The following is a 22,500-nucleotide window of genomic DNA, read 5'->3' on the forward strand; positions in this document are numbered from 1 at the left end:
GGGGGAATGAGAGGGGGAAACGCCAGAGCAGGGGGAATGAGAGGGGGAAAACGCCAGAGCAGGGGGAATGAGAGGGGGGAAACGCCAGAGCAGGGGGAATGAGAGGGGGGAAACGCCAGAACAGGGGGAATGAGAGGGGGAAACGCCCCCCTAGAACCGCCACTGGTTGTTGCATATTTTCTTCATATCGTGCATCCCTAGAGCTTGTTATAGAAAAGGGCTTTTTGAAAAAAGCATCACCTCCTCCAACACGTCAGCCAGTTTGCTGAGGATGTCCTCGGGTAGCGACTGAAACGAGGGAACGCTGAGAGGAGAGTTCAGAGAGAGAGAGAGAGAGAGAGAGAGAGAGAGAGAGAGAGGAGTGAGTCATCGTCATGTGGAGTGAGCTTCAGACAGTGAAGTAGAGTGTAGTAGAGTGTGTGTGTGGGCTGTGTACCTGCGGAGGAAGTCCATGTACTGGGAATGTTTGATGAGACCGGTTCTCATCATGATGGTCTGGAAACCCTGTCGGTCGATCGCCCACAGCTTGATGTCAGTCAGCGCTGCAGAGACAGACAGACGGACGGACAGACAGACGGACGGACAGACAGACAGACGGACGGACAAAGCAAGCATGTTATCAGAATCAGAAAGGAATTTATTGCCTTTGAACACTTTTTTGAAAAGACTATAGTCTGACACGATCTCACATCTAATCATCATCATATGTAAAGACTGGGGATCTTGCAGGGTCACACATTGCAAGGCTACAACTAGATTTGTTTTAAAAAATGTAACCAAGCTAGCTAGCTACCGCTAGCATTAGCTAGTAACTTAAAGGTCCAATGTGTAGGAATTTCTCCCATCTAGCGTTGAGATCATATATCGCAATCCACTATCTCGCGCCACGCAGTTCAAAGTACATATGTATAAACTACGGTAGCCTTCACGCTTCAAAAAGCTGGTCTCTTGCTCTTTTCAATCTCCTTTTTCTATTTCTGGGTGAAGAAGAAGAAGACTCCTGTTCCTGAAATTTAGATTTTGAATACGTGTGGTCCTCCATGTTTCCTTATTCCTTCCTACTTCTTCGTCGTTAGTGAAACACAATATTGACCTTGTAGTTGAAAAAGGAGCCTCATATAAGAATGACATTTCCTCCTATGGAGTCCGTTCATTCGCATTCAGAGATCGCCTATTTTTGACTGAGAAAATGGCGGATAGCGTCAACAACAACTGCTAACGTGAGTTGCTCAAAACCTTTCTTTCTGTCTTTCTTTTTAGTAAACTCTGTGAACACAAACAATGTTGTCAATGCTTTCGTTACGGTGTAGAGTAGAGCCCTGCGCGGGACTGTTTTCTTCATCCCGCTCCCATTACCGTTGCTGACCATTACCGCCCGCACCCGCAACATGTGTGTTACACTCCCGCCCGCTCCCGCAATGTGTACGTCCACTCCCGCCCGCACCCGCAAAACTCTGAGAATTTATGCCCGCACAATAATAGAGATGCATTGATGTTGTGTCTTCTCCCGTCCCGCATGAGAAAACACGTCATTTTATAGGTTAATAGGGAGAAGTTGAAGGCAAAGAAGGCAGGTGCTTGCTGCTGTTAGACGGGGAGGAAGGAGCAGAAGGATAGGGAGAGAGGGGGAGGAAGGAGCAGAAGGATAGGGAGAGAGGGGGAGGAAGGAGCCGAGGATGAGGGAGAGAGGGGGAGGAAGGAGCCGAGGATGAGGGTGGACGGAGCCTTGGCTCGGAGCTCCCCCGTCCTGGGAGGCTCAGACACGCTGGTGTCTGCTCATAGATGGCCTATACAGTATATACTCAGTCAGTATATATGTATATCTATGGTTTCTGCTGGCGTGGGGGGGTTCCAGGCTACATCCCGATCCCGCAGTGTTTTTTTTAGCCGCCCGCTCCCGCCCGCAGCAAAGTTAAAACCGCCCGCTCCCGCGAGATTTGCGTTGGGTCCCGCGAGACCCAATCCCAATGCAGCCCTCTAGTGTAGAGCCCCTGGTGATACTTGGAGCAAAGTCTCATGTTGTGTCGAGCCTTCTTAGTGTTTAAAAAATAGCTATTTTGAGGCTAGCATAGCAGTGTCCCTAGCACTCCCATTCAAAAGGCCATTTGACCGAAAAACGAAAATACGGTCAATCTTAAAAGTGGCGTTACCGTCCTAAATATGCTTTTAAACGAAAGTTTGACTCAGGTACATTCACAAAAAGACCCTATAGGTTGCATTTTGGCGAGAGTTACGCTTTAAGGTAAATTAAGCTAAAAAAAAGCTGCATAGTTCCCCTTTAAAAGAACGCGACAGGAACACGTGTAACTGTGAGGACTGTGATTAAATCCAGTCGGTGACCCTGAACCGGTTTTTCTCTGACTGAGATTTTCAATTGAATTGCCTAAGGACGTCCATGTTGCTATAGCAACTTGAGGCATTGTGTTTATTTACATGTGAACCCATTGCTCCTGGTCCTCTCTCTAAGCTCTCAGGCACCTTCCCCCACCTCACCCTTCACTGTTTCCACCATCATCATCATCATCATCATCATCATCATCATCGTCGTCGTCGTCGTCCTCTCTCTGCAGCTCCCTGAGAGGGAAGACCTTTTCAAATCGCTTTATTCTGCAGCAAGGGCTTCATCTAACAGCCATTAATTTGACACGAGGCGATCAGTTTTACTGTTCGTGGAGAGTTTAACTTAAAAAATAACCTTTCAAGATGTCTTCAGGGTTATCTCGGAGACGAGGTTTCAAACGGCCAGCGCAGGGGAGACATTCAGCCTCCCAATTGTTTTTTTGTTTTTTTATAATAAAGTAAATAATTTAATTTTTAGGGCTGTCAAACGAGTACATTTTCTTAATCGTTGAATTTCTATAGTTAATCGCGATTAATCGCATGTTTTATCACATGATTAAAATTCTATTATTTTGCATTTCAGAACTGATTTTAAGTTCATATTAACAATGGAAAGCCATTCTTACCAGTGGATCTTGATTGGGAATCAAATGAACGCAAAGAAAGTGACTTTATGAACTTGATTTTAAGTTTTGTATTTGTTTATTATATATTTAATCTAGTCACACATTTCAACAAAAAACTTTGAATGCACCACAAGGCTGTAAATTGCCAGTTTCATTGAACGCACCCTCTACAGTAAAATACAGACTAGTAAAATGTTAACTAGCTAGCGGTAGGCTAACGTTAGCTGTTGTCGAGTGTAGTGTTAACTAGCTAGCGGTAGGCTAACGTTAGCTGCTGTCGAGTGTAGTGTTAACTAGCTAGAGGTAGGCTAACGTTAGCTGCTGTCGAGTATAGTGTTAACTAGCTAGCGGTAGGCTAACATTAGCTGCTGTCGAGTATAGTGTTAACTAGCTAGCGGTAGGCTAACGTTAGCTGCTGTCGAGTGTAGTGTTAACTACCTAGCGGTAGGCTAACGTTAGCTGCTGTCGAGTGTAGTGTTAACTACCTAGCAGTAGGCTAACGATAGCTGCTGTCGAGTATAGTGTTAACTACCTAGCGGTAGGCTAACGTTAGCTGCTGTCGAGTATAGTGTTAACTAGCTAGCGGTAGGCTAACATTAGCTGCTGTTGAGTATAGTGTTAACTAGCTAGCGGTAGGCTAACGTTAGCTGCTGTCGAGTATAGTGTTAACTAGCATCACGTGCAGCGATGTTTGTGTTTCCTGTAACGTCTGTATCAGAGCATCAGAGAGAAGAGCAGACATATCAGTGGCACCAGAATGAGGCTCCGAAATCTGCGTTGCTATTCCTGCAGCAGCAGGATGTGTTATGGGGAAGTACGGCAAATTAGTCGCCTGTTAGGCCCAACGCAAAGCCGAGTGAAGTGAAAATAAATTAATAAATGGCGGCATGCGATTAATACGATTAAAAAACAATTAACGCATTATGCTCGGCCCTTATTTGCATCGCGATTAACGCATTAATGCTGACAGCCCTATTAATTTTATAAACGCTTTCTAATGGACAGGTTTGTATGATATCGTATGAAAACGTATGCGCGACAATTTCGCACAATATCCTACGAAATTAGGCAACCGCCGGTCACATTACAGTTAGAGCTTAACAGTCCTTCCAGAAAAATGTTTTTCAATCCTTGATTATGCGGCACGTTTTCTTAAAAAATGTGATGGAATATGCGGGAACTTGCAAAAACTGCGGTTTCATCGTGGCTTCATCGCAGGGTTTGCAGCTTTTCGACGACGTTCACGTCACGTAATTACGTCACTTCATAACGTCACTTCATAACGTCACTTCATAACGTCACTTCATAACGTCACTTCATAACGTCACTTCATAACGTCACTTCATAACGTCACTTCATAACGTCACTTCATAACGTTCCCATGGCAACAGGGGGAAATGGCTTATTTTGCGCGGAAATCGGCAATTTATGCGGTGAAAGTGCGGCATATTTGAAAAAAATGCCGCCCCCCGCATAAATATGCGGACTTTGGCTGACTATGCGTTGAATTATGCGATCGCATAATCACGTTTTTCTGGAGGGACTGGCATTAGTGTGTAACTTTTTGATATTATTGAACGTCCGTTACATTCAAGCCGTCGCCAAATGAGTTGCTACAAAGCTAATTAAGACTATCAGCTCCACACAGCTCTCTCTGTGTTTCTCAGTATGACTATGTTCAGAGCGCCGTGAGGTGACGGTCATTTCAACGGCTGTTGCATTCAAGTTTAGCTGACAAAAAGGTGACCCTTATGTGGCGACGACAGTTAAGATTAGGAAAACATGGGTTTGACCAGGTGGCTTAAAGACGTCATGTATCATTTAAAGTTAGAAAAGATGAAATACTCACTCAGAGGAAACGTGAGAGAATTCTATTCTACCTGGGGATCTTTCATGGACTGTTTTGATGAGGTTTCTGCAGTGGACTGGGAAGAGGTGTAGTGCTACCTTGAGGATAACTAAATGACTTGCCTGTATTTAATTATCTATTTTTTTCTTTTTTCTTTAACTTTTTCATTGTGTGTGTGTATATATATATATATATATATATATATATATATATACACACACACACACATATATTTATATATATTTTTTTCCTTTTATTTCTCTTATGCTTCTTTATGTAGCATTTTGTCTGTATGTAGGATATACCCTACCTTGTCTTTTTGTTTGTGGGCAGCAAAATGCAGGCTCACTTTACTCCAAATGTATACTTTGTGTATATATTTGGTTATGAGGATGCATGGGGATTTGGGGAGGGTGGGGAGTGGGTAGAAGACGTTTGTGTAGGAAATGTATATTGTGCTGTATATTTGTGTATTTATGTACATGGCAGCACTGTTGTGCTATTTACAATTGTATAGAAAACGTGTGAAAATAAAAGAAAAAGGAAAACATGGTTTGTTTTGTTGCTGCTTTCGATGTTTGTCCGACGTTTTTCTGCTTTTTTCAGTGTTTGAGCTCTTTCCCATCCCCCCCCCCCCCACACACACACACACACACACACACACACACACACACTTTTTCTTCTTATCTTTAACTTTGTATTTTTCTAGGCGCCCCTAGCATTCGCCTATACTGCCTTTACCACGGGCCGGCCTTGCATGCATCAGGAAACGTTCCCTCCTCTGATTGTGAGAAGCGTCCGGCGCGGGAGTGAGACGGGAGTCCAGGGCCAGACCGTGATTCATTCTTGCATGCGATGGGAGAACTGTCTTGATTTCTTTAGCGCTTCTAAATGTTTTCTCACTCTCTCTCTTTCACTCACTGGGATGACATTGAATGAACCAAGGACAGTCGCTGCAGGAGCCACACAGAGGAGAGAGAAAGGGTGAGTTCAGAACCTCTTTTAAAGATAAATGGATGTTTTCTTCTTTATACCTCACACAGCCCAGAGAGAGAGAGAGAGAGAGAGAGAGAGAGAGAGAGAGAGAGAGAGAGCTGTAAACAGTCTTGTCAGAAACACGCAGCTTTATCAGTCAGGGTTTAGGCTTCCCTCCAGCACATCAAGGCGATACACAAACACACACACAGGAATTAGTTTGACGCGGCATTTGAAGTCAATCCATCACCCGAAGCTTGAATGTCAGCCAGGGAAATAAAAAGGCTTTGAAATGCAAAGTGTAAACATGGAGAAAGATGCAACATTAACAGACAGGTGAAGAGTGAAAGTGGGTTTTTTGTCAACCCTATTTTCCCATGTTTTTGTGTGTAAGTGACTGATAGGAACAACAATCTTCGAAACCGTTCCAGTATTTAGTGTCATCGTGCTGCAACTTTACGTTTACGTCTTTGCATTGACTTTGTATGGAATCGAGCCGCCAAATTCGCGTGAACCGCCTTGGTGTGAACACGCCATTATACTTCCTCACCTTACTTCCTGCTTTGCTCCCGTCAGAACTACTACGGCCACTAGAGGGCGCCACCACTGGAAACCTAAATATAGGTCGTAATTGATGCTTGAACAAACTACCTATGTGGGTGTTTTTCGGGGGAGGAGCAGCTAGCCTGGCTCCGTCCAAAGGTAACACTGCACATCAGCCTTTAAAGGGCCAGTGCACCCAAATCACACACACTAAAATAATCACCCTGATAGTATCGATATATGCTGATAGTTTCTGTTTTATTTACTCAGAGACTGACATCTAAAAACCTAAGATTTCATTGGAAAAATACGTTTGAAAAAACAGCATGTCTTTCCTAAAAGTGTGAAAAAATGTGTTTTTGTGTGCGTTTCTTTGGGTGAACCGGATTTTTAAAAGAGCTCCACAGAACTAAACTGTGCAGGGGTGATGTCTGTGGCCGACCCACAGTTTCCATTTGTTGTTGCCTGGATGAATACATACTTTAATGCACCATTTAAGCTTTTTCTCAGCCTGAATTGATTTTATTTCCAGCAGCACTGGATGTAAAGTGGCCTTCACCGGGGACATTGTTTGGACAAACACGTAAGCCATTTTCAGAATTTCTTTGTTGGGAACAGCCGAGTTGCTAGTTCAAGTGTGTAATAATGAAAAAGTGTGTGTTTACCTGTGACAGTTGCTGTGCGAGTGCAGTTGTACAGGATGGCCAGCTCTCCAAACACTTTTGCCGGACCGATGGTGCACAGCTTCTTTCCTTGTTTAGTCACCTCGACCATTCCCTCTGTGAAAACACATTGAAAAGCAACATGCTAATCAGGGCTGTAGTGCTATTTGTTTAAGTACCTGAGCGCACCTATGACGTGCGCCTGCGTGCACATGCACGGTTAAATTGTGGCTTGTTTCAAAGGTTATGTAACCACTGTATCTACGGTGGCAAGTTTACATGCATAAGTCAACCATAACTAGTTAGCTTATAGCTTAGCTGTAGACTGAGACAGAAACTCAAAGACTGACTTGTAAGGTGGAATGTTTTCTTGCTTGTTACTCGATGCAAAGTCTTTATCAAGATTCATGGTTCTTTATTAATGTGGTCTACTGGGAGCAGTGCTGATTGTAGAGTCTGACAGCAGCAGGCAGGAAAGACCTGCGGTATCTCTCCGTGGCGCAGCGCGGGTGCAGCAGCCTGTCACCAAAGGAGCTGTTCAGTCCTGACAGAGTGTTCTGGCCATGGGGTGGGAGGAGTCGTCCATCATGGAGGATAATTTAGCCACTGTCCTCCTGTCTCCCAGCACCTCTACAGAGTCAAGGGGGCAACCAAGAACAGAGCTGGCCTTCTTAATCAGCCTGTCTAGTCTTTTCCTGTCTGCCCCTGCAATGCCATTGCCCCAGCAGACCACTCCATAGAGAATAGCTGATGCCACCACAGAGTCATAAAATGTCCTCAGGAGTCTCCTCAGCAGATACAGTCTGCTCTGGCCTTTTTTGTAAAGTGCTGTGGTGTCCAGTCCAGTTTATTTTTCAGGTGAACACCCAGGTACTTATATGATTTTACCATATCAATGTCCGTATGACGTTCCACTTCTGGGATTGCTCCGCTGCCGCTGGAAATTCTGCCGGATGTCCCGCTTTTCAGCCGATGTCCGTTACCTTCCTCTGTCTCTGTGTTGGCGTTCTAACCTCTGGTGGATTTGTGAGGACTATGGTTAACTGCTCCTCAGATCTCTGCAGGGTAAATCCAGACAGCTAGCTAGACTATCTGTCCAATCTGAGTTTTCTGTTGCACGACAAACTATTTTTGAACGTACACATGTTCCACCAAAACAAGTTCCTTCCTGAGGCTTGCAGCGGCACCGTGGCTCCGTCCGGTGCTTAGCCCCACCCAAGATGATTGTGATTGGTTTAAAGAAATGCCAATAAACCAGAGCATGTTTTTCTCCCATCCTGGAATGTTGTGGGACTCGCCAGACCTTCCTCCACAACGCTGTGGAGGAAGGTCTGGCAAAGCGAGCCTACTCAATGCATGAGGTGAAGTCAACCAACGCACCTTTTTTTTTTTAACATAACATATTTTTATTGTTTTTCACCATCAAACACAACATCATGAACATATGGCAGAAGAGAAAACAATAATTAAAACAATAATAATACAGAAAGGACCAAAATAAGTGAACAAATAAATAAATATAGATAGTATAAAATAAATATTAAAGAAAATAAAAATAAATTAAATCTTGATGTAGATTACAGCGTACATTCCCAACACACATCAGACATATTTCAGTATCCTATTCTCCCACTGCCTCCCCCATGTTTCCACTCCTTAACAGTTCCAGAAATAACTTCCAAATGTTATAAAATTCAGAAGCCCTCTTTCTCTCTCAACATAGGTCAATTTCTCAAGAGCCAAACTCAATGTTAAGTTATTTAACCAGTGGTTAAAAGAAGGGCACCCAACATAAGGCTATACAGCGTTTGGCCTGTAGTAAACAAAGGTCAACCATTTTTCTTTCTTTACAAGATAAAGTACAGTCATCTGGATAAATGCCTAAAATACATAACTTAGGGCAAAAAGGTACAGGGGAAGTAGTGATCTGAGATATATACTTTAACACTGAGCTCCAAAATTTTGGAATCTCTTCACATGTCCATAAGCAGTGATATAATGTACCCTGGTGAGTATTACACTTATAGCATAGATCAAATATATTAGGATCAAATTTATTTAATTGTACAGGAGAGATGTATGTCCGCATTGTCCAATTAAATTGTATCATTCTCAATCGAGTGTTGATGGTTTGAGTGTGTGTTTTTAAACATATTCTACTCCATTCAATAAGCGAAATATCTTCTTGTAAGTCACGTATCCACTCCTGTCTTTTACTATCAGAGTTTTACTTATGGTTTTCAACCAACATGTTATAGAACTGGGAGATTAGTCTTTTACCAAAAACGTTTTTTGTAACATACGTTTCTAAGACGGTGAATGAGGGTTGTTGCACTCAATTGTTTAAGTGTGCCAGAATAAAACTTCTAAGTTGTAAATACTTAAAGAAGTGTTTCTGCGGTATATCAAACTTTGCCTTTAACTCATTGAATGACATTAAAGTATAATCCTCATAAACATCCTGTAGTTTCACTATACCCTTGTTCCACCATGCTTTAAAACCCATGTCGTTCTTAGCCGGGGCGAAGTGTTCATTACTCCAGATTGGGGAGGAACAGGACAACCCTGAAGAGTCATCCAGCATTTTTTGTACTTCATGCCAAACAACAATAATGTTTTTTACAAAAGGATTAGTAGTACTTTTCTTTAATGTTTTAAAAGATGCTGAGTATAGATAACTATTCAATGACAACCCCTTTGAGGACAGTTTTTCAATTTCTAACCATGGCAAGAAAACATCTTTCGAAAACCAAAACATTGTGGTCCTCAACTGAGCAGCCCAGTAATACCATTCTAGATTTGGCAATTGTAGCCCTCCCCTTTCATAAGGTAAATATAAGAGGGAGAGTCTGAGTCTAGGCTTCCTATTGTTCCAGATGAAATTAGAAAGAAGCTTTCTGGTCTTAGGAAAAAAAGAAGGAGGAGGGGCCAGCGGGATTGACTGAAAAATATATAAAAATGTAGGTAATATAGTCATCTTTATTATGTTTATTCTGCCCAGTAAAGAGCGGGAGTGTTGTCCACCTAGTGATCTCTTCCGACACCTCTACTACCATGGGCTCATAATTGGCTGAGCTAAGAATACTTATCTTAGGAGTTATTCTGATGCCCAAATATTTAAATCCCTCTGTGGCATTCACAAATGGGTGGGATACTACTGGTTTCTTCCTCTCATTTATATTTAAAAACATAATAGATGACTTTTCTTTGTTAACTTTGAATCCAGAGATACTACCAAATACATTGAACAACTCCAAGAGAGATGGTATTGATTCTTCAAGATGTGATAAAAACACAATAGTATCATCAGCGTACATTGCTGTGTTGTGTACAATATCCCCGGTCTTAATACCATGGATTGAGGGTTGTGTTCTGATCGCTATTGCTAAAGGTTCCATGGCTATTACAAATAGTAGAGGTGAAATTGGTGACCCTTGCCTTGTGCCTCGAAATAACTCAAAAGGCTGAGAGATGAGGTTATTAGTAGATACCATGGCAGAAGAATCAAGTAAAATTTCGATCCATCTACGAAAGTACTCACCAAATCCAAAACGCTTTTATATTAAGAACTCTCCTCATATTGTGGAACCCTTGACGATTTTGAACAAAACCATTCTGGTCTCCATGTATAATGGCTGGTAGAACCCTCTCCAGTCTCATAGCCAGAACCTTGGCTATAATCTTTGAATCAGAATTTAAAAGTGATATGGGTCTGTAAGAAGCGCTTTCAGTAGACGCTTTGCCTGGTTTTAGAATAAGAGTGATCAGAGCACTACGTAATGAAGCAGGGAGGCAACCTGTTTTAAAGGATTCCACATAAACATCTAATAACGGGGCTATTAATTTTGCTTTAAATATTTTGTAAATATCTATTGGAAGCCCATCTGGACCCGATGTCATTCAAATTTAATTCCCTCTCCAATTCAGTTTTTGTATCCTCAGAAATACAGGGAAAGACCAATCCATCCAGGAAACTGTTTTGGTTTATCAGGTCTAGTGGGCTGTCAGAATTATAAAGGGTTTTATAATATGAGACAAAGGTGCTATTCATTTCTGTGGGATCTGTAGATAATTCTCCTTGTTCGATTAAAATTTGTTAAAAAGTTAGTTTCAATCTTATTAGACCATCTTCAGCCTTAAGCAAAGAAAGCTCCTCGTATTTAGCCTTAAGGGTCAGTAATTCCTGTTTTTTTTTGTGTTGAATCATCTAAGATAACCTCTCTCTCTAATTCTCTAATTTTAGTGTCTAATTCATTCATTGTCTGTTTGAATTTGTTAAATTTAGAGCTGGTGAAGCTTATCATTTGTCCTCTAATATATGCTTTAAAAGCTTCCCACCTAATGGCTGCGGTTGTTTGATTTGTATTTATTAAGAAGTAGAGATCGATGTGTTCACCTACAAATTTTATAAAGTCAGAATCTTGTATCCATTTAGGGTGTAAGCGCCAATTAGCAGAGCGTCTATGTAATTGTTCCACGTTGTAAAATAGTGAGGTTGGGGCATGATCTGACAAAACAATACTATCATATATACAGTTAGTTATACTGGGTAGCAGAGATGATGAGATTAAAAAATAATCTATTCGGGAGTGGGTTTTAACACTGGTGAGTAGCATGAGAATTCCTTTTTGTTAGGGTTTTGAGTCCTCCACGGGTCACAGAGGTTCAGGTCTTTCATATATTGTTGTATTTTCTTTCTTGTTTGAGAATGGGATGTATCCATCCCTGACGAGCGATCAAGCTTCGGGTCTAAAGCACAATTTAAGTCCCCTGCCAATATTATCTTACCAGGAAGGGTGGCCATCAACAGAAATAAATTCTCAAAAAATGATGGGTTATCATCATTTGGGCCATATACATTAACCAAATTAATATTTTCTTTCAAGAGAGTTCCTTGAACCACCAAAAATCTACCAGCTTTATCATAAATAGTGTTTACTTGGAAAGGCACTGAGTTATGAATTAACACCATAACCCCTCTCGAATGAGAGGGGAAACAGGAGGCTAGCACTTTGCCTGGCCATCTCCTACATACTTTCACCAGGTCCTCTCTAAGTAAATGAGTCTCTTGGATAAACACTATTGATGCCTTAAGTTGTTTAAGCCTAGTAATAACCTGTTTTAGTTTAGCCAATTTTACCATTCCTCTCACATTCCAAGAAGTAAGTTTGAAATTCTTATTTGAAGTCATCTAATCTTAATAATACAACAGATTGTGCAGCATAGCATCAGCTTTTAGTTGTTGGTAAACCTTTAGAGTATCTCTATGTGTTGTATTGGGAGTACACCAGCAAAATGCAACATGATGTGAAAAATAAAACACAAACAAAAAACTTAAAATCTGCCATAAACGAGCTGTCAACCTGAACAAGACAGCCCCTCGTTCTACCCCACCTTCCTCCTCCCCCAGACCTTGGGGTGCAGCTAAGTGCACAAACTGATCCAATGTAAACAAGGGAGCAGTTAGACCAAACCAAGCAGTCATTATAACAGAACACACCAAAACTAACAGGACAATTGTGTCCCCTGGCAAAAGTATATAATCTACACAAACAAATATGAAATTTTCCTCATAAACGTTCTTGCAGCTTAACTCTCATCTAGGAAAGCCGACTGTATGGTGAATAACCTCTTCTCCAAAAAAACAATTCAGCCCACTTAAAAAGGGCGCGTGTCAGTTTCTCTATGAGGAGTAAATGGAGAGAAAAAAAATAAAAAATAAATAAAATAAAAAGTGTGTTACTGGCCTGTAAAGCCAGCAATTTCAACCTAAATCTGTTATAGGCGGATAATAAAGGATTCAGCAGTTCACATTAGTTACCCTGTGAGTCCTCTGTGTTCTGTAAACCTTGGATGAATTTTTCAGCATCTGCTGGGGTTTCAAACTCACGAGTTTGTCCATCCGACGACACTCGTAGTTTAGCTGGGTAGATTAATCCGTAGCGTATGTTCATCGATCTCAGCTGTTGTTTTACCTGGTCAAAACCCCTCCTTCGTCGGTGGAGATCCGTCGAAAGATCCGGGAAAAACATGATCTCTTGACCACCGCAGATAACTTTACCTTTGGCCCTAGCTGCTCGCATCACTCGGACTTTATCCTGGAAGTTTAAAAACTTCACTATGAGGACTCTCGGTGTAGTTGATAGATTGGGATGCGTCCGGCCGGGTAACCTGTGTGCTCTTTCGATGAGAGGTTGTCTCGGGAATGTCGCTGGACCCAGCACTTCGGGGAGCCACTTCTCCAGGAAAGCCACCGCATCATTTCCTTCCATCTTCTCCGGCACGTTAACTAGTCGCAGGTTGGATCGACGGGAGCGGTTTTCGAGCTCGTCGAGTTTGTTCGTGAGGAGAGTCACTTGTTTAACTAGCGCCTCAGACTTGCCCTTCTCCGAGTTAACGGTGTCCTCCACATTGCTAATGCGCACTTCTGCCTCATCCATGCGTGCCGAGAAGTCCTTCACGTCCCTTTTAACATCCTGAATCGCATTCAGGACCACATCAATCTTTGTGGAAAAGTCATTTCTGATCCCGTCGAGTATCTGAATAACATCCATGTTGTGGGCCGTTCCAGTAATTACGTCCATGTGTAGCACGGGGCTAGCATCACCTCTTGAGTTAGCTAGGCTGTTAGCATCCGAGATGTCGTCTTCCCCACTCGGAGAAGAGTCTGCTTTAGGTTTGTTTTGTGCTTTCTTCGCCGGCATATTGTCACGGGTATACAGTAATAAGTCGCCACAAACAATATTTATCACCGTTCATGCAGTTAAAGGAAAGTTTACAGGATTTTACTAAAATATCGCCAGGAGCTCACAAAAATACGTGTGCTTAGTTCAGCGCCATAACCACGCCCCCTCAACCAACGCACCTTTAATGTCAAACAACTTTGACATGTTTGACATGGAAACTTTTCTCATGAGAAACCAATCTGAGTCTGGTATTCATCTTCCTGAAAATGTAACGAAATGTACCTGATAATGTCATCAACAAACCTAAAGATGATAAGGTAACTGTTAACCCATTTCATGCTGTGAATGTAATACATTAACTTTAGCCACAAAACGCCAGCAGGACTTGGTTAGCAGAATTTCTGCTAGCCTTAGATGGGTTTCTCGTAAACACGAGATACTTTCGCATGCTCATGAGAACAGTTTTTCATGCGCACAAGAACAAAAATTCCCCATGTCTCTTCAGGGGCTCAGTAAAAAGCCCAAAAAATACACAAGATTTGAATTAGTTTTTACAGGTGTTATATCCTCTGTTAAACATTAAAAAGCCAAAACAATACACAAGATTTCGTGTAAAGTTAAAGCTAAAAACTGTATTTAAATTATGGAACATTATTGTGTTTTACAAGAAAGTTATTTCCCATTATATTTCAGTATTTTTGGTTTGCCCCACCTGCCAGAATGATAACATTTTTCCCCAATTTTTCTTTTGAGAGCAGAGCACTTTAAAAAGCAAAAATAAATTACACAAACTGTTAAATTCAAGTTTAAAACTGTGAATACATTTCATAAATTGGATAAGAATATGTAGACAAGAAAATTACTTGTTACAGGTGTAAATTTCCTTCATAAAACATTAAAAAGCCAAGAACAATGCATAGGATTTCATGTAAAAATGGAGCTAAAACTGTATTTTACAAGATAGTTATTTTCCAGTATGTCTTTGGTGCCCCAGCTGCCGAAATATTACAGATTTTTCTTGGTTTTGTTTTTAACAGAGCTGCCAGTTTTATCACTTTACACCCAAACCCCAGGCAGACAACGACCTCATCATGATATCACCTCAACGATCAACGCCACATTATGTGTCTCCTCCTGCGATTTTCTCCACATTTTACTTTGTGTCACATAATGTCTCTGTTGGAGCCTCTTGTTTACTCCGGCTGGTGCCGGCTATTTTGTAATCTTGTGTTGCCTGCTCTCCGGTAAATGAGCTGTCGGTCCGTATCAAAGCAATTCCACGTTTCACCTTGGATTACTTTAGTCTCACTGAGCAGAGCCGGCTGTGGTCCACAAACAGGATTGTTTTTCTTGCTATAGTGGCAGCGTCAGTGGTCTATATGTCCGTTCAACACATCAACACTGATAGCTACCACACAGAAATGTATATGGATGTTAATCGTGCCCCAGAGGATAGACCCTATTGGTTTTGGCGATCCACCAACTTTTTCTCTGTCATGGCACAGTGAAATCTGTCCTTGTGTCTTTGTAAAAGCACAAGCAGTGCTGGAAGAAGTATTTATATCCTTTACTGCAGTAAAAGTACTAATACCACACTGTGAAAATACTCCACTACAAGTAAAAGTCCTGCGTGGACAAGTTAGCTGTTAGTGAGCTAATGTTAGCTATGTGTGAGCAAGCTAAGGCATTTCAAAACATAATGCTGCATCTTTCTGACTTTTAGCTTAACTAACAGAAACATAGTTGGCCTAAAACTGACATTTGGATGTTTGACTTGGTAACAAAATGCTTGCTGCACACCTAACGTCGGACATAACGTTAGCTTAGTGTGTCTCTATTCTTTCTGCTGATTCCTCACGTCTGTTTCCACTTTTGTCTTCATGAAAACTCAGTTTTTCGGGTCGGCAGCTTATAAAAACTTAAGTTCATGGTTCTTTACATTGTTGGTATTGCATCCCAACACACAGCAGCTTTTGGGCATGTTTATGTTGTTTGCTAGCAGACGGAATTGACGAGGAGGAAACCTTCATGCAATACAAGTCAATGGAGAGCGGAGAGTTGTTTTACACGCCGGTGGGGACAGGTCTTAATGCGCTTTGTCTCTATCCTTCAGTTTATCACAAACATTAACACCACATCTGGAGAAACATGGTTTTTACTGGTAGAGGAAACACTGTCATCTGCAAAGAAAAGTAGCTGCAGATTCCCCCAACAATATAACGGCCTACAAGTCCAACTGAAATGATTAGACCGTTAAACACACAACTGGTTGGATCTTTTACACTTTCTAAAATGGGAGGATTTTTCTTTACTTTTAATACTTTAACTACATTTTCCTGATGATACTTACACACTTTTACTGAAGTTACATTTTCAATGCAGGACTTTTACTTGTAACAGAGTATTTTTTACAGTGTGGTATTAGTACTTTTACTAACATAAAGGATCTGAATACTTCTTCCACCACTGCAGAAAAAGTCCATCATCTTAAATATACACGTGATTGGCCAACAGTGTGCAGAGACGTAGAGCGAGTCTTACCCTCCAGGACGTAGACGGTTGAGCCGTCGTCTCCCTCCTGGATGACGCAGCAGCCTTTGGTCAGGCTGGTGGGATGCATGCAGTCCATGATGGTCAGGATCTGCACACACCAGCCAACACGGGTTTATAAAACACACACACACACACACGGGAGGGTTGGTTTTGTCTGTTGGTTAAAAGCAGCTGAGGTTACCTGCCCGTGTTCCAGATGTTTCATGAAGTCATTGTCCATTAGAGCCCTCTGGATCAGCTCACTGGACCTGCAAATACAGACAATTTAAACACATTTCATCCAATCTGTGTGTCTGTGTTAGAGCTGCAAAGATAAATCCATTAGTTAGCAAATACTAAATTAATCACCAACTATTTTGATAATCGATTAGAGTCATTTTTTTCCCCAAAACCCTCAAAACATTCAGTTTACTTTGATATAAAACAGAAAAAACAGGAAATCTTCATGTTTGAGGGACTTAAAACTGGATTTTTTTGCATGACAAATTACTTGAAACAAGTCAACGCGGCTCTGGTCTTGTGTAGATCAGTAGTCAACTATTTAATTAATCGGCAACAATTTTTATAATCAAGTAATTTCTTTATAAAACTTTTCTGATTTTTGTGTGCGTATCTGTGTGTGTGTGTGTGTGTGTGTGTGTGTGTGTGCATGTGTGTGCTTACTCCTTGTTCTTGCCGTAGCTTTTGAGTGTGACGTCAGTGAGCTGGGAGGGGTCCATGGCGGTGGGCTCTGCAGAGATGGCCTGTCTCTTCATGCGCTGAGGCTCATCAGGCGCTGCTGGAGTCTGAACTGCTGCTCCTTTAGACACAAACAGAGAGATGATGGTTAAACAGAACAACTGGTTATCACACGAGACTGTCCTGCACCAAATTTTGTAAGGAGGCAGTTTGGGGGGGGGGTTGGGGGGTGGATGGGTCAGACAAACAGGACTTTCACCCAGGAGACCGGGGGTTCACGTCCAGTTTGAAAAGAAAGGAAACAGAGAGATTTTACTTGACAAACGTCACGTTTAGGGACATGTGTACGTTCAAAAGTACCGGAGCAATCCCGTAAACAAACTGGCGTCGATATAGTGCATAGTCTATATCGACGCCAGTTTGTTTACAGGATTGCTCCGGTACCACCGTATGTCCCTAATTTCCGGCCGGATGTCCGTCTCCTTCCTCTGTCTCTGTGTTGGCGTTCTAACCTCCGGTGGATTTGTGAGGACTATGGTTAACTGCTCCTCAGATCTCTGCAGGGTAAATCCAGACAGCTAGCTAGACTATCTGTCCAATCTGAGTTTTCTGTTGCACGACTAAAACTACTTTTGAACGTACACATGTTCCACCAAAACAAGTTCCTTCCTGAGACTATTTAGCAGAGGCACCGTGGCTCCATCCGGAGCTTAGTCCCGCCCAAGACGATTGTGATTGGTTTAAAGAAATGCCAATACACCAGAGCACGTTTTTTTCCCATCCAGGAATGCTGTGTGGACTAGCCAGACCTTCCTTAGCAGCGCTGCGGAGGAAGGTCTGGCAATGCGAGACAACGTTCTGCGTCACGTGGTCACCTTCAGGAAGTGAAGTCACGTCTGATTTGAACCCAAACGACCATCTTTTTATCAACTTAACTCAGTAGTTTTGGTGTCTAAACCTAACCAAACTGGGACCGTTTCACAACGTTAACGACGTGTTTAAAACTGCGACCGTTACCTTCTCTGGTATAGATATGAGGACGCATTTCCTGCCACCGCTAGGGGGCGCTAACTTATTACCCACTCCTGTGGGTCATATTAGAGGGGGGGAACAAACAACTCATATTGTTGTATTGTTTGGAGGACTTGTTGCGTCACATCCAGTTCTGAATCTTTTCTCAAATATTGAATATTTCAAGGTTTTAAAGGTCCCATGGCATGAAAATGTCCCTTCATGAGGTTTTTTAACATTAATATGAGTTCCCCCAGCCTGCCTATGGTCCCCCAGTGGCTAGAAATGGTGATAGGTGTAAACCGAGCCCTGGGTATCCTGCTCTGCCTTTGAGAAAATGAAAGCTCAGATGGGCCGATCTGGAATCTTCCCTTTATGACGTCATAAGGCCACACCCCCATCCTCCACCTTGCCCCCCCTCTCTCCTCCTCAATAGCATTTAAAGCTACAGACACAGAAATGGCACATCCTAAGGAAAGCTCATTGTAGGACTGGCTCTAGTGGCTGTAATTCTGCACCAAGCCTGAATTTTGGGAAAGGGACTTCAGATACAGTATTAGGGGACCACTAAGGTCTATATAAAGAGACTTCAGATACAGTATTAGAGGACCACTAAGGTCTATATAAAGAGACTTCAGATACAGTATTAGAGGACCACTAAGGTCTATATAAAGAGACTTCAGATACAGTATTAGGGGACCACTAAGGTCTATATAAAGAGACTTCAGATACAGTATTAGGGGACCACTAAGGTCTATATAAAAGAGACTTCAGATACAGTATTAGGGGACCACTAAGGTCTATATAAAGAGACTTCAGATACAGTATTAGGGGACCACTAAGGTCTATATAAAGAGTCTTCAGATACAGTATTAGGGGACCACTAAGGTCTATATAAAGAGACTTCAGATACAGTATTAGGGGACCACTAAGGTCTATATAAAGAGTCTTCAGATACAGTATTAGGGGACCACTAAGGTCTATATAAAAGAGACTTCAGATACAGTATTAGGGGACCACTAAGGTCTATATAAAGAGACTTCAGATACAGTATTAGGGGACCACTAAGGTCTATATAAAAGCATCCAAAAAGCAGCATGTCATAGGACCTTTAAAATACCTTCAACTGTTCTATGATACTATACTTTGCTATTCCCTAAGTGCCCCTGGAGTTCTCGCTCTTGTTGCCCACTTTTCCCATGTTGGTAATCCAGCACGGTACTTTATAACCTTTAAGTTGCAACGGAGCAAAGTGCAGCTGGGGATGCAGAGGCTGGTGGACAAGAATAATATATCAGATCCCTCTTGAGGAAACACAAACCCTCACATATTCATGTCTGGAAGCAGCTGTGCTGTAGGAGGAGAGAAGTCAAAGCGATAGCAACAGTGAAGAAAAAGTAACTATGTTTTATTCTCATATGTTGTAGGTTCTTCTAACTCCTGACATCATGTTGTCTGTTTTTTTTTCCAACCCTGGGGGCGGTGATGTTCACATTCAAGTTTATTTTTGTCACAACTGTAAAGAAAATAGAGTTTAAATGAAATGTTTTCAGGACCAGGGCACGCAACGGACAAGATAAAACAGAGTGTGGGTGCATCATGAATATTTAATAATACACTCTTGGTGCATATTTATAGGAAGTATTATTAAGCCGGTAAATGAATGATTTAGCATCTCACCAAAACTGTTCTCCTGGAAGTTTGGAGAAGGTTTAAAGATAGTAGTATGTCTGAATGTTTAACCAGACACCAAAGTAGGAGATTCTTTCACATTTTATTCAATCAGTTCAAGTTTGGAGAGGGTTTGATGAGAGTATTACCGTTTAACAAGACACCAAACTAAGATATTTTTCATATTTATTCATTTATTTACTGTTACTCAGTCCTTCCAGAAAATTGAGGTTTTTTGTGATTGTTGCGGGCAAAAATCCTTGATTATGGGGCACGTTTTCTTAAAAAATGCAATGAAATATGCGGGATATTTATGCAATTTTATGCGATGAAATTGCGGGAACTTGCAAAAATTGTGGTTTCCGCATTTCGAATATGCAGGTTTTTTTGCAGCTTTTCGATGATGTTCACGTCGCGTAATTACGTCACTTCATAACGTTCCCATGGCAACAGGGGAAAATGGCTGCTCTTGTGTGAAGTAAACGCAACATTTTCCAACTTTCTGCTAAGATATGTGTGACTTTTGATTATGAAATCATGCAAGTCCCGCATATTTTTTGCGTGGAAATCGGCAATTTATGCGTCGTATTTGAAAAAATGCGGCCCCCGCATAAATATGCGGACTTTGGCTGATTATGCGTTGAATTATGCGATCGTATAATCGCGTTTTTCTGGGACTGGTTACTGCATCCTACTTCTTTCACAGTTAGGTTCCTCAGAAAATACACTCGTCCACACAAAAAGTAGCCTATACATTTGTGGCATCGGTTGGTGCCTAAAAAGGAGGCTATTGAATTCAGGTTTTTTCTGAACATTTTGATGTAAAACACATAAGGGGAATCAGTTATATGCAAATACCCTAAAAAGGAGAATTTAAGAAGATGTGTGAAAATGCCCTTATAGACCTCAGAGGGTTAAAAAGGTCGGGGTGACACACCTGTGCTTGGCGTCTCGGCTGCGTTGGCGGCGTGCCGCGAGGCGCTTCGCTGTCGGTCCAGCTCGACCTGCAGCTGTCGGATCAGATCGTCCTTGGTGTCGAGCTCCAGCTCCAGCTCGTCGATCAGAGAGTCTCTCTGCCGCAGCTCCTCGATCTTCAGCTGCAGAGCCAGCTGCAGGTCCCGCAGCGTGCCGCCGCCGCCGCTCTTAGACACCGCCATGTACACGTACATCCACAGGTTTACTGCGGGGAGAGAGAGAGAGAGAGAGAGAGAGAGAGAGAGAGAGAGAGAGAAGACACACTCAGGGCCCTATTTTAACGATCTAAGCGCACGACGTGAAGCGCCTGGTGCAGGTGCGTTTAGGGCGTGTCCAAATCCACTTTTGCTAGTTTGACGGCGGAAGAAAGTGTCCGTGTGCCGGGTGCATGGTTCTAAAGGGTTGTACTTAGTGTCTTCATTAATCAGAGGGGTGTTTTGGGCGTAACATGCAATCAACCAATCAGAGATCATCTCCCATTCCCTTTAAAAGCCAGGCGCGTTTGGACCTTGGAGCATTGCTGTTATGATGGGTGCAAAGATGGGCGCAGGTGCATTTGCTATTTAAACGACGGCGCTGAACGGGAAACTGACAACTGCGTCGGTCTTAAACTAGCAAAGACACTTGCGTCGGGCTTTGCGCTGCGCTGCGCCGGGTGCAAGATATAGGACCCTGAGTACCCTGAATACCCCCCAATGTTGAACCCAAAAGTTACGCCCTTGGTCACATCGTCACCTCCAGCAGGCTGAACCCTACATGAGACGAGCCGAGCCGCGACAGAGTCATTGAACCGGGCCTATAGTCAGATGAAGTTGTGGGGGCTCTGCACTAGTAGGCTATTTTAGTAGGTAATACTCCATATAGCCTACAAAAACATGTAATAATGTAATTTTTGTAATTATCAGAATGCTATTACACTACCATCAGTGCCACCCTGTATTCTGTTAAAAAATACTTGTAGGCCATGTCTTCTCAAACACAAAGTTCTTCTCTTATGCCTTTTGCACATTTTCTCTCAGTATAGTACCCAGTGAATACTGTATCAACACTCCACATACAGTTCATATTCACACTGTAGTTTTCAGTGTTTAATGAGAAACATTACGCCATAAATTCTTCGTCATGTACTCACTTTTTTCCCCAGAGTGAAGTGCGGATGGAAAAAAAAAAACCCCGCTGCAGTCCGAGAATCCAGCCGGTCCTCGGTAGGTTTCGGTTCTAACGCGATCTGGCTCTTAATTTGAAAATAATTTATCAATTATTATAGCTACTCCTAAACGTGCGCGTGCAGGTGATTACATGGTTGTTGGTGGAGTATCAAACAGCAGCAGAGATAAAGCAGAGTCACGGAGACACGGAGCTTCACACAACGAAGCGACGCGCAGACGCGCGCACAGCTGAGTTTGACAGCACTCCTACAAAATAAAAGTCGCTGCACACACACATTTATTTTGAAAGCGTGAAAAAGGGACTGCGTGTGTCTTTAGAAGAAGAACAACGAAAAAAAAAAAAAAGGTCTGGAGTGCTCAGAAGTTCAAACAAATAATGAAGGTGGTCTTTGGAAGGAAACAAAAAAATTCAAAAAGGAAGATCCACGGAACTCCTCTTAAAAACAAATTAAAAAGCTTTTTTCATTTTTTGAAATAGCTATCTAAATAAAGGCTTTTAAAATGTTTTTCAAGAAGAGTGCCTTGGAGCTTTCCTTCTTCTTTTTTTACTCTGTCACTTGCTTATTTTTAATTTTTTTTTAACTTTTATTTGAAAAATCATACTCTGAACATTCCTCATTATTTTGCACATCCTGCACTAAACCATTCAGCCTTTTGTCTTATTTTGTATTTATTATTTACACTGTTTACTGGCTATATTAGCCCATATGCACAGTCTGACTTAATACTTGATCAATGTCTGTAACTCTATTACTTCAAACC

At 42.0% G+C, this 22,500-nt stretch overlaps 1 protein-coding gene and 1 long non-coding RNA gene across 2 annotated transcripts in view; one reads left to right on the plus strand and one right to left on the minus strand.

Annotated features, from left to right (window-relative positions):
• Positions 1-5,592, plus strand: part of LOC118493128 — a 13,114-nt gene extending 7,522 nt beyond the window's left edge. Inside the window, exon 3 of the long non-coding RNA XR_004895099.1 lies at positions 5,525-5,592. This is a non-coding gene — a long non-coding RNA (uncharacterized LOC118493128). The remainder of the gene's footprint in view (positions 1-5,524) is intronic.
• The window catches only part of LOC116041781 (cGMP-dependent protein kinase 1-like), a 40,022-nt gene extending 19,231 nt beyond the window's left edge, over positions 1-20,791 (minus strand). Inside the window, exons 1-7 of the mRNA XM_031287834.2 lie at positions 20,532-20,791; positions 16,898-17,033; positions 16,416-16,482; positions 16,223-16,322; positions 6,999-7,112; positions 437-542; positions 241-304 (exon numbers count right to left, since the gene is read on the minus strand). Of these exons, the coding sequence (XP_031143694.1) occupies positions 241-304; positions 437-542; positions 6,999-7,112; positions 16,223-16,322; positions 16,416-16,482; positions 16,898-17,033; positions 20,532-20,763 (819 nt within the window). The 5' untranslated portion in view covers positions 20,764-20,791. The remainder of the gene's footprint in view (positions 1-240; positions 305-436; positions 543-6,998; positions 7,113-16,222; positions 16,323-16,415; positions 16,483-16,897; positions 17,034-20,531) is intronic.
• Between the last annotated feature and the right edge of the window lie 1,709 nt (positions 20,792-22,500).

This window comes from Sander lucioperca, chromosome 14, assembly GCF_008315115.2.
Source record: "Sander lucioperca isolate FBNREF2018 chromosome 14, SLUC_FBN_1.2, whole genome shotgun sequence".
Classification (NCBI taxonomy): Eukaryota; Metazoa; Chordata; class Actinopteri; order Perciformes; family Percidae; genus Sander; species Sander lucioperca.